Raw genomic sequence first — 12,523 nt, forward strand, 5'->3', positions numbered from 1 at the left:
TCAAATATTTGTTGCCACAGTTTCACAAATTCGATGAAATGGTGAGATACAAGGGAAGTTATTCCAATTCCTGTTCTCCTTTTGGGATGTATCTACAGCAACACATTTCTCCACAGTGAGGATATTTGGTTCCCCAGGTATCCAGAACCTGTAAGACAGAGAAGCTGATGTGTCAGACGTATCTTTATGAGTGACCCAGGGGAAAGAGTTGTAGCTGGTGATGGAAGAGTGGTGGAAATGATAACCTATTAATCCTCCAGAGAGATTCCCCTTCTTCCCTAAAATGGATTTGTAGCTCTCATCATGATGCCCTAAGAAACCTTCCCTTTGCTGGACCAGAAACATTTAGCTCCAGTAGGTGACAGAGATCTCTCTCTGAGACACACACATATCCACTATACTGTATGTGAATCTGTTGGACTAAGAGGAGGGTGGTAAACAGCCTTTATCCCAAAAAGTACTCACACTGCCGTCTTGTTATATGGAGTCAGATCCACCCAGTGCCACTGGCCTTTCTCCAGTGCCAGACCAATATAGTAATTCTCCACTCGGATGCCAATAACTGTTCTTTTTACATAATTGGAAATGAAATCCTGGATAAAAAAATGAATTTAAATTTCACTAGATGCAGTTACTGAGCAGACAGTAGCAGGCAGGAATCTCTGGGGAGTGTGAGTCTGGTGCTGTAGGTGTTGATGGCTAAGGAAGCCCAGGACTGAGTGACCATGGAGCCAGAACTACCCACTCAAATTCAAGAGCAGGTGTGTGTGTGCGTGTGTGAGGGTCTCTTCTGGGGCTGGGCACTGAATTCCCAATAGAGTCCGACCCCCAGCAAGATACCTGCTCAGTTCCCGTGTTGATCACCACCAGGTGGGAGCCCATCCCTGTACAGTTCCTCTTGCTGTCACCCCAGTTCATGATATCTTTAGAGAAGTAGTAGCAGCTGGTCTGAAAGGGCTCCCAGCCCAAGGGGCAGCACGTCCAGACTCGCCCTGTGAGGGAAGAGAAATCCAAGGAGAAGGAATCATAATAATTAGAGATGGAAAATCCCTACTAGGGACATCTTTGCCATTGTCTGTGGACAATGTTGAATTGTTCCCCTCCAGTTTATTCCGAAGGGTTTGACCTCCCCCAGCTGTACAGCTTTGTTTAGACTAAGATGGAAGATGTATTATTAGAAGATGTTAGCTAACACGGCAGTAAGCCCAGCGTAGACAAGGCAAGGTAGACTGACATGTACCTTTAAATTCTCCTCTGGACAAAGCCAAAAATGACTCAGTTAATACAGATTCCATCCCTTCGCTTGGGAAGACAACCATAGTCTAATGGGTTTGGGAATGTTAGGGTTAGAGAATATTTCCTCATCCTCAACCTGAATTGCTCTTCTTTTTCTCCTGTTATACCTTCTATTTCTGACCATTCTCAATTAATCCCTCCCCATCCTACTTGTTCACACCCCGCCTGTGCTTGAAGAATACTGCCATTTCTCTCCTTAGCCTTCACTTAGACCCTCTGTACAGACTTCATTTTCTCCTCATTATCTCCTCGGGGTGACCCCTCCAGCTCACTGTCACTGTTTGCTGTCAGTCCAGACCTGGGTGTAAATCAGGCCACTAGCCCAGAATGCTGACACAGGGATGATTTCCTCTCTCTCTTTTGGTGTCACTGACCTTTCCCTTCATCTCTCCCCACGACACAATGCCACTCTGCGGAATCCTGGGGCAGGGCCTTGCGCACTTCACAGCTTGGATTTCCCATGAGGAGAGTGACTGGTAAAGGAGAGAAAAAAAGAGAATGGATACAATATTTCCCTCCTCTCGCCCCCACATACAACCTGATTTCTTCTCCATCTCCTGGCCAAGAACTGTCACAGTGTGGTTGCTCCTACATGGGTTTCCTTTATTTTCATACATACAAAACCAATCTCCCATAGGAGGAGAATAGGACAGCTCAGCTTCCTTCATCTCTCTGTTGGCGGTGGGAACCAGTTCTACTGACTGACTGGTGCAAGTCAATCTTTCTTGGTCAACAAGGCAAGAGAAGGGTCTGACTCACATGGGGTGGGTCAAGGTGGGTCTGGCCAGGAAACAGCTTATTAACATTGTCACCCCTTGCTGAGCAGTAGCAGATGTTGGGGCCTTCAGTGTTGTTGAACGTGGGTATTTTCTTAGCCTATTTACAGATGTACACTACTCCCAGGCAATTGCCTCTTCCAGAGCTCCCAGGCCAAACACCAACATCATGTCCCACGAAACAGCTCTGCCCCAGGGATTAAGTCTAGTTGCACAAATTAAGGCAGAGAGAAAACTCTTGCTGTTTGCTACAGTGCCCCCAAAAGAACCTGCATCCCAGAACTAACCCTGGTACAGATCCCATCAGTCCCACAAGCATGGGAAGGCAGAGCATACTGGAGGTGAACCACTGGCTATGAGACTGGTGTGAAAATGAAGCTTTGGGTGTTGTGAAGCATTGGACAAATTCCAAGGAGAGAAGGGGTTGTATGAACAGGATGGCCTGCATCTCACAGGTGGTGGAGGGGCTAATCTTCTGGGTTGGAGACTAGCTGGGGCAGCTGGGAGGGTGTAAAACTAACGACACATGGGGGAGGGTTTGGTGGGGGCAAAAACAGTACAAATGTTTAAACGTATAACTTAAAGTCAAGGTGTTGGGAACTTATTGAACTGAGGTGGCAAAGAATGTGAAGAGAAGTGTTTTCCCCCCCCAATTGTATATGTACCAGTGCCATGGGTAATGTACAAGAGGATCTGGAAAATCTCACTGATATAGAAATGTGATATAATTGGCACTACTGAAACCTGGTGGGAGACTTCACATGACTGGAATGTTAAAACTAGTAGTTATCACCTGTTTAGAAAGATCAAGTGAGTAAGAAAGATGGGGGATGGGTGTGACACTCACAGCATCCCAATACCAGAGGGCAAGAGGCTCACCGGTAACAGGTAATAAGTTTCAGCTGGCCTGAGCAGTTCAGTGTACCCCAGTTCACTGATGTCATAATCTGTGTTTAATAGGTGTCACGTAATATGTCATTGGAAAACTAATAATTCACTGATCATTAATAGTCTTGCATGATGTAAGTACATGGTGTGTATTAAAAGTTATGAATAGATAGGCTGGAATTATATCTAAAATGTATATAAACCAGGCATGTCATGGGGATTTAGTAAACAGGTCTGCCCTAGACAAAGGAATGGGTTTGCTTCTCTGACCAGCCTGGTCATCAGACAGAGACAATGAAGGTCTATTTACATATTAGGTAAACAAAGCTAGCAAGCTAACAAGCAGGGAAGAGAAACATTATCTGAGCTATAAAGACAATGGGTCTGAACCTCAAATGATAAGCAATGTATCAACTGATTGGGTACAATATTACTATATTATGAAAGTCTATTGATTGAGATCTTTTATGAAAGTCTATGACACACTAGTGATTAATATCAATGTGCAATGTCTGTATTAGCAGAACATAAGGGATTATGAATACTCATTGATTTTATGCTTTAAAGTGCATTTCCAAACAGAGGAAGAAACAGGTCTCTCCCAGACAGGATGGAATTTCATAGTTATACCTGTCCCCAATGAAATTAAGCAAAGTGTGACCTAAAATAATGGAATCCCCATTTACACAGAAAATCAGCAGGGGAATGGGAAGTCCACAAGAAGGGAAGTACAGCAAAAGGTCTTCCTGCTTCTTGAAACAAGGTCGTTGAACTTTGGAAGATATAAGCCAGGACAGAAGTAATCTTTGGCATTGATCACTGGACAGACACAAGGGTCTGGGCCTCTTGCCAGCCAAGAAAGGTGGATCCTTCAACCAAAGGGGGCGGGTTTGAAGTCTCTGGGAAACTGAATATAGGTGAGATACCTGCTTAGGTAAAGATTGTACCTTGCTAGATTAAGTTTTAGGATTTAGATATGTGTTTTCACTTTTATTTACTTGGGATCTTTTCTAACTTTATTCCTTTTCCTTAGCATCACTTAACTTATGTCTTATTGTGAATAAATTGGTTTTATTTTTATTATAAACCAACTCCGTGTTGCGTTTGAAGGGAAGGCTGTATTTATCCCAGTTAAGTTAATAAGCTGTAATGTACCTTTCTCTCTTTAAAGGAGCAAACAACCCTTATTATTTTCCTGAGTTATCCAAGAGAGAGCTAGGTACTTCAGGGCACACAGGTTTGGGAAAAATTCGGGATGGGGGTGTGTTAGGGTCACCCTGCAAGTAGTAATCAAGGCTGGTGGAAGTTAGAGTGGGGCTATGGGGCTGTAGAAAGTCTGCTGGGGGTCAGAGCTGCTGAACCCAGGATGGCTCCATTGCACACAGACACTCAGGGTGACCTGCATACTTGTTTTTTAAGTATATCAGGAACAAAGGAATTCCTAAGAAAGGTATAGGCCCATTACTATGTGTAGATGGTAAAACTGTTAATAATTCTCCAGAAAAGGCAGAAATATTCAATACATATTTTGGTTCTGCATTGGAAAGAAGCAGGATGATGTATTCATATCACATGAATATTATGTACTTTCCAGCTCATTAGTAACTAAGGAGAATGTTAAACAACCGCTACTAGGGATTAACATTTTTAAATCAGAAGGCCCAGACAATATGCTCCAAAAAGTCCTATAAGAGGTGGCTGAGGAGTTCTCTGACCCACCGGTGTTGTGCTGGTGTGCAATTCAATTCAATGCAAAAAGGGCAAGTGGTATCATCTGGGTAACTATGGGCCAGTTAGCCTGACATAGATCCCAGAAAAAATATTAGAAATATTGATATGGGCGTCATCTAATAAAGAATTAAGGAAAATAATATAATGAATGCCAATGAACATGGTTTTGTGGAAAGTAGGTCTTGTCAAATAAATCTGATTTTATTTTTGGTTAAATAAGTTTGGCAGATAAAAGTAACTGTGTAGATATAATATATTTAGGGCTTTGTAAAGCTTTTTAGTCCTACATGACATGCTAATTAAACAACATGCACTGTGCTACATCAATAAAACACACGTTAAAATAATTAAGAACTGGCTAACTGGCAGATCTCAAAAAGAAGTTGTCAGTGGGGAATCATCATTGAATGGGGATGTTTCTAGTGGAGTCTCACAGGGAGCAGTACTAGGCCTGATGCTATTCAACATTTTAATCAATGATCTGGAAGTAAATATAAAGGAACCTGTGATAAAATTTGCAGGTGACACAAGGATTGGCTGACTGGTAAATAATGATAGGGCCACACAACAACCAAACACAGAGACAGACCAGACTGAAGGCAGAAAGGTACAACTCACCGCACCACACTGCAGACTGGCTCTTTTGCAGAAAGCCACAAAGGACCTAGATCACATGGCTCCCCCAGCCTGCAAATAGGTCCAGGTAGGGCCGTCCCTAGGGGGGTGCGGGGCCCGGGACAAATCAGCCTGTATGGGCCCCCCTTAACATTTTTTCTACAGGTTAAATCTGGTGTGGGGAGGGAAAACCTGTGCTGGGGGGCGAGGGACGATTGAGAGTCACAGGGTATCACTTGTGCTAGAGGCGAGGGGGCCCCCTGTGCTGGGGGGTCCCGGAAAAGGGAGGGGTCCGGGGTGGAAGGGCAATGGATGGGGTCAGCCTGACACTGGGGTATGCCGGCAGCGCTATGATACTGGCAGCCAGTGCGATGGCGGGCGAGCAAGAAAAAGAAATACAATGTGCGCTTCCCACCGGTGAATGCAGGCCTGATTCCTGCTGCTGGCGCCAGGCCCTCCACTAACTCTCCTGGGCCGGCCTGGCCCCCCCAGCCCCTAATCCCACCCCCTGGGCTGGCCTGGCCCCCCAGGCATCCCTAACCCCACCCTTCCTGGGCCGGCCTAGCACTCCCCGCATGACACACGCACACTGAAGCACAGGGCCCCCCCAAAGTGCAGTGCCCTGAGCAGTCGTCCCGATTCGCCATACCCAAGGGACAGCTCTGGGTCCAGGAAATCCCTTCCACATTTAAATGATGGCTTGTAATTTTAATACAGTTTCCAATATGCCACATATACAGCATTGGCAAGACCAATACGGGGATATTGCATCGAGTTCTTTTGTCTCACATTTTATAAAGGATGTTGATCAATTGAAGAGGTTGCAGAGCGCAGCCATAAAAATTATTCAAAGTGGAAAAAAAGCCTTACAGAGACACTTTAGGAGCTCAATCTGTTTAGCTTATCAAAAAGAAGATCAAGAGGTGACTTGATTATACGGTCTAAGTATCTTCACAGAAAGAAAATACCAGGTACTAAAGGGCTCTTTAACCTAGTGGAGAAAGGCAGAACAAGAACCAGTGACTGTAAATTAAAGCTGGGCAAATTTAAGTTAGAAATAAGGCACTGTTTTTAAGAGAGGGTGATTATCCATTGGCACAAACAACCAAGGAAAGAGGTGGATTCTCCATTTCTTGATGTCATGATCTGGATGCTTTTCTAGGAGATAGGATTTAGTCAAACACAAGTAATTTGTCTCAATACCAGGATAACGGAGTGAAATTCAATGGCCTGGGATATTCAGAAAGTCAGACTAGCTGATCCCTTCTGGCCTTAAACTCTGTGAAAATAATTTCTTCAAAAGCTGAACAATGATTACATGACAAAAAAAGAACTTGTAAAACTGTGAATAACAGCCCCATCTGGTGACTCCTTCCACAACAGTCCTGCCATATTAATCCCAGGATGCACCTCTTTGGATAGAGAGAACATATAAGTTTGCTCTGACTTTTATAGAGGGGTATATCAACCAGGCTACCCTTAAATCCCCAACACTCAGGGAACTGGGAGGAGCATGTAGAGGGTGGAGCAGCTTTATAAATACCTTGAGTGACCTAATGAAGAAGCAGCAGCTGAGTGGTTAAAGTAGAACTTTCTCATGCTTAGCTATAACACAAATGTGATGTTAGGTTGGAATTAGCCGAGCTGTCCTGGTGTTAGGTAAGCAGAAAAAACATACATCCCATTTTTGAAAAAAAGTTGAGGCTTTTGTACTCAGGTAACTTGAAATGGGGCTAGTTGAACTCTACACATATGTATGATGATATCCTCTGATGTGCTGAGCACCGTCTATTCCTATTGAACTAGGAACTGAAGGGGTCCAGTACCTTGGGGTGGGGTAAATAATGATGTCCTCAGTGAGGACAAACGTCCTGGATATGTTTCAAGAAATTTGGTTAATGAATAAAAGAAGTTATAAGAGATCAGAAATTACAGCTGGGAACTAATGCCCTGGATGCAAAAAGCTCTGTATACCAGTTCTTCTGAGCCAGCTTGGCCCCCTGAAGTGGAGCCAAATTGGAAACAGTGTCCAAGAGCTGAAAAGCTCTGTATCCCATCCCCCGATTCTCATGGCTGAGCTGATCCCCAAAAGTTGGGGCTCAATTAAAACTCATGGCCTAGAGAAGTCTCAGAACCCCATTCACTGATCCCTTAAACCATCCACTCTCCTTGACAGGGAGCTGAATTAGCACTCGTGTCCTCATATGGCTCTGTTTATTGTTCTCTCATCCTGCTGAACCATCTCAATCTCCACCACGACTAGTTAATATCTCTGATCCTCTGGACATATACCCCCACACCATCTCGCCTGCTGCCCATTGCAAAGCCACTCCCTGATTCCCCTTTGCCAGCTCAGGAAGGATTGGTCCCTACAGTGTATTCTTCAGGGTTTTCACCAGGCCCAAATGTTTGGACTCCCACCCAAATCTCCCCTTGAGATTTTTCTTCAGTGTAATAGACCCCTCGCTGTTAGGGAGTGTTTCCTGACTGTCTAGCAGGGTGTTTCTCTCTTTGCTCAGTTTTATCCACCTTATTCACAGAAAGCTGGGTACTTTTCTTTTGCCTTCTGGTTTCAGAGCATTTAGGAAACACTCCGGTCACATTCAAAAATTTCTCCTCAACCATGAGTGCTAGAAACTTCCTTTTTGTTTTTAATGAGAGCTGGGATTGTCTCCAGGAGGTGGCGCTTTAAGTAAAAGAAAATCAAATGTTGTGCAGCTCACGATAAAATCGTGAGAGTTGGTTATTGAGTGGGGGGAAGCTTTGGATTGACTAGGCTGTCTCTTATTTCTTGTCTAATTAGGCACCAACCACTGCTTTAAAGCACAGGATAGCCAATCCCAAGTGCTCAAACATCATGAATCAGACACGCCCCCCCCCCCCCCCCCCCAATGATGACATTTTATAACAATAAATGATGGGATCTTATGATTTGCCTTCTGGGTTTTTCTCCTTTCAGGGTCATGTTTTTGAGTTTTTTTCTGAATCCAGGAGGGCTAAAAACTTACTTTTTAAATGAGTGCTAAAGTTCCTGCTTAATCACATGACTCCAAGATCTGGGGCTTTAAGAAAAACAGCAAATATTGTGAGATTTGTGAAAAATAATGAGAGTTGGCCACACTGATTAATCCCCAGGCTCAGCAGACCTGGCAATACTAACAACAAGTTGTTTCCCTCCAGTCCATTTCTTCTGGAAGGAAGCCCCAGCTCTTTACTGACTGTATTTACAGTAAATGCTTCCCTAATCACAGAAAATCAGCTGCCTCTGGGGTGAAATGTGGCAGCTGTTTAATGACACAAATAGTAGGTCAGGACAGTAGAGAACAAACGAAAACCCCACTGGACCTGCTGGGGGGATTCCAGCTGCCTGAGGTGGGATTTGACATGGACAGCAGACTAAACGCTGCTATTGATGTGAAATACATTGCCCGCTCTTTAATTTCCACAAGGGAGCAGCATTAAGTTTTACATATTATACAAAAGGTGTCACCTCCAACAGCCCCTGGCACTTCAGGGGCAGACAGTGAGGGAGGTGTATCCTCCTGAGTGACCCACACCACACCCTGCAGCAAGATGACCTACAGCTCCACTGTGCCCAGCTCCCAGTATGAGAGCCTGGCCTGGCTGCATGGCTGCTCAGCCCATGCTGCTGTGTCTGAGACAGCAGGAGGGAAAGGCCCAATAACAGTGACAGAAAAATAATGAAACCTCCCCCACACACAGCTGCCTTTCCTCTGGAGCCTGGGGGGGGCATTCAGTCTCCTGCCAAGACTGTAAAGATTCCCACCTCCAGCAGGGGTGAGTGAGGGCAGGGGGAGATCCTGTGACAGGTGTAAAAGCAAAAAAAAAAAAAATGAACAAAAAGGGAATTGCAATGCATGACAGTTTGTTAGCAAAAATCAGGCTAACTATAACCCTAATAATGCGAAATTTATAAAAGCAAAAAATTATATAAAGCAAATAAAAAAAAAGGTGTAAAAAGTTGTTGCGACCTTATGTAAATAATATGCAAACAATATAAAATGTAGACTAAAAGTCTACATACATAAATAAAAAAAACAAAATATCAAAATAACCAATGTATAAACAAAATGCAGCTATTGCTTATTATTGTCTATAACAAAAAGTATAAATGCTTGCTGTAATTATTTACCTATTAAAAAACCTGCCTAAAAAAACACAACCCTGTGTCCTAATGCACACTCTCCCTCTATACAATTAATAAAAAATATATATATATCTAACTTTACTATATCCAACCAAAAAAATAAAAACGATGTTTTTCTCCCACACCGCACACAAATTATAATGGGCTTCATCACACTTGCGATGGAAACCACCCAGAAACATAGGTGCTGGTGACTCAGGCGGGGAAACTTTTCTCTCTGTGTCAATAGGCAGAGTGGGGGATGGGGCAGTGGATTAACTGTAGAGGAACAGACTATTGTTCCATCTAGCTCAGCATCAGGCTTCTTGCAGAGGTTGGGGTGTCAGATGCCCCAAATGAAAATAATATATCACCATATCTAGCTACCTGTCCCACTTTGGGGTTGGGGGGCGGTGGTTCTTCCTGACCCCTACAGAGATCATTTATCCCCTAATGCCTGAGAGTTTATTACCTTTCTCTTAATTATGCTGCCCTTTTTATATCCAGCAACTGCACCAGACTTGGTTGATTCCCTGCAGCAGGCAGTTCCACAGCTTGAGTTTACAAGCCTTTTATTTTACTGGTTCTATATTTACCAGCCACTATCTTACTCGAGATCCTTTTTGTTTTTGTAAGATGGGAAAAAGGAAAGAAGCAGGAGGGACAAACCCCAAAGAGAGCAATGAAATCCCTTCTTGTTTTATACATTTACTTTTTCTTTCCAGTGCAGACAAATAAACAGAATTCAAAACCCACCCATGCAGCCATAGATGACACAGGCCTTGAGGACAAGAGCACAAACAAGAGTGACCCAGAGGGTCAGCCAGGGGCGGAGTTTCCTCTCTTCTGTGGGGGCTGAAATACATAAGGTAAAAGCAGGAATCACACACCCTTCCCAAAGATAAAATTGCAGGAGAGCCCAGGAGGCCCAGTAACCCCTGTTTTCCTGATTCCAACACAGTGTCCTGAGACAGAGGTGAGGAATTTTCCTAGAATTACACCTGGACCCAGAAGCCTGTAATTAAGTGGCTCAGATACAGGAGCTGGGATTAGTGCAGGGTCCCCCAACTCTTCTCTTTCCTCTCTCTACCTGCAAGACTTGTCTCCCCTCCTCTTTCCCCTTTATTCCTTCTCTTGTCCATTGCTTGGTCCCCCAGCACCTCCTTTTCTCCTCATAACATCTCCCCATATATCTCTCTCCTTCCATCTCCCCAGCCACTCCTCCTTTCTCTCATTGCATTCTCTTCCTCCACCTCTGTCCACCTCTCCCTGTTTATCCCACCTTTCCATCCTTATCTTCTCTACTTCCCTTTTGTTGATCCTCTGTACTCCCTTCTCTCTCCTCTCCCCACCCACCTTTCCTTACTCTTTAGGGATCTGGCTCCACTTTGAGCTAGGGGTGTGATTCCCAGCTTGAGGAGACATACCTGCGCTAGCTTTGATCAAGCTAGTGTGCTAAAAGTAGACTGTAGCCATGGTGGCATGTGCAGCGGGAGGGCCTGATGACATACCTAGCATATCTGATGAGCACGCACTTATGGCAGCTAGCCCCACTTGCTGCTTGCACTGCTCCAGGTAATCTATTTTTAGGGCACTAGCTCAAACAAAGCTAGTGTGGATATGTCTCTTTGAGCTGGGACTCACACTCCTATCTCAAAGTGTGGATATTTCCTCCTAGGTATATATCTACATCGCAAATGGAGGTGTGACTGCAGCGTGGGTAAGGCATACCTGTGCTAGCTTTACTCTAGCTGGGGCAGGTAACAGTGGTAGTGAGGATGGGGTGGCGTAGGCTTCAGCACAGGCTAGCCATCCCAGTACAAGCCCACTGGGCATCCTGGGTGGGTACTTGCATTGCTAGCCTCTGCTGGGGTCCATGCTGCTGCATCTCTGCTGCAATTGTCCACACAGGCATGTCTACATGCGCTACAATTACCCCTTCATTTGCGGTGTATATGTAACCTATGTCTCTCTCTTCCTGGCCTGTTACTCCCAGGTCGGTGTTCTAAGTTGCCCAAAGGAATGAAAGTCCAGCTCAGCCCATTATATACAATTGTTTATATAAGTCAGTCAAAGTTGGAGACAAATACAAATGCTACAAATTGGGTTGTTTACAGTGAAAAAATGACGGGTCTTCAAAGCATCTAGTAAGGTCAGAGGTTGGCATTGTAATGAGCAGTAAGATTGTAGAAATGGGAGGAAATGTTTATGGTTGAAATCATCCAAATGTGTTTCAACTGGTTCATTTAATGGGGTGAGGTTGACACCCCTTCTTGGACATTGTTTCTGAGGGGTCATTGAAATGGACAGAAGGTCATTGCTTTTCTCTCATAACTTCATTATCCCTTCCCCAATTCCTTTGGGCCATTCTCCAGCCCTGTCACTCCCTGGCTCCATTCTCTTTATCCCTCTATCTCATCCTTTCCAGCCATTGTTCCCCCATTTCTGTATGGTCTTTCTCCAGAACTTATCTCCTCTATCACTCCCTCTCCATTGCCTTCCCAAATCCTTATTTCAACCCATCCCACCCTACAGAGTGAGATGAAATCCCCATTCTCACCTGCAGTTCCTGGGCTGGATTTCCCTGTTGGGCTCATGGCCTCTCCCAGAACCTCACTGTCCCCACCGGTGACTCCAGGAAATACACGTAGCCACCAGCACAAGGGGCTGTTCTATTGAAGAACAAATTGTATTCTGAGCTGGTCAAACACAAATGAGGAGCCTTAATGATGTCTGATGAGATGGCGAGGCTGAGAGCTAGAGCCTGGAGATAAATACCCCACAGAAGGGAGTAGAGGGAAGGGGAATTTTTCATCCGGTCTTGTGATGGCTCATTTCAAACCAGAAGTATATATACATAAAAAAGTGAAGAAAATGAGGATGGAAAAGAGGAACTATCCCCCATCACTGAAATATTTTATTTCGAAAATATTTTATGAAGTTTTGCAACATGTAACATTGTAACATTAACCCTCTATCTGCTAGGTTTGCCCTGTGTCTGTGGGGTGGGAGGGGGAATCTTTAGCTTGTCAGATCTCACACGCTATGGATTAAGCCAGTTTGATACGGG

At 44.4% G+C, this 12,523-nt stretch overlaps 1 protein-coding gene across 1 annotated transcript; it reads right to left on the reverse strand.

Annotated features, from left to right (window-relative positions):
* On the reverse strand, nt 1-12,050 carry LOC135873024 (C-type lectin domain family 4 member E-like). The gene is made up of 6 exons (XM_065397494.1): nt 12,014-12,050; nt 10,210-10,308; nt 1,671-1,769; nt 841-992; nt 466-593; nt 1-148 (listed from the first exon to the last, which is right to left on the reverse strand). Exons 1-6 carry the CDS (start codon nt 12,048-12,050, stop codon nt 1-3), a joined length of 663 nt encoding a protein of 220 aa, XP_065253566.1.
* Between the last annotated feature and the right edge of the window lie 473 nt (nt 12,051-12,523).

The sequence above is a fragment of the Emys orbicularis genome, chromosome 1 (genome assembly GCF_028017835.1).
Source record: "Emys orbicularis isolate rEmyOrb1 chromosome 1, rEmyOrb1.hap1, whole genome shotgun sequence".
Taxonomy (NCBI): Eukaryota; Metazoa; Chordata; order Testudines; family Emydidae; genus Emys; species Emys orbicularis.

Bases quoted from the DNA above. Each gene is read 5' to 3' on its own strand.
- LOC135873024 (XM_065397494.1), bottom strand. From the start codon at position 12,050: ATGAGCCCAACAGGGAAATCCAGCCCAGGAACTGCAG. The intron at 594-840 runs GTATCTTGCTGG...TTTTTTATCCAG, and splicing joins TCAACACGGGAACTGAGCAG to GATTTCATTTCCAATTATGT. The intron at 149-465 runs GTGAGTACTTTT...TCTGTCTTACAG, and splicing joins CCATATAACAAGACGGCAGT to GTTCTGGATACCTGGGGAAC.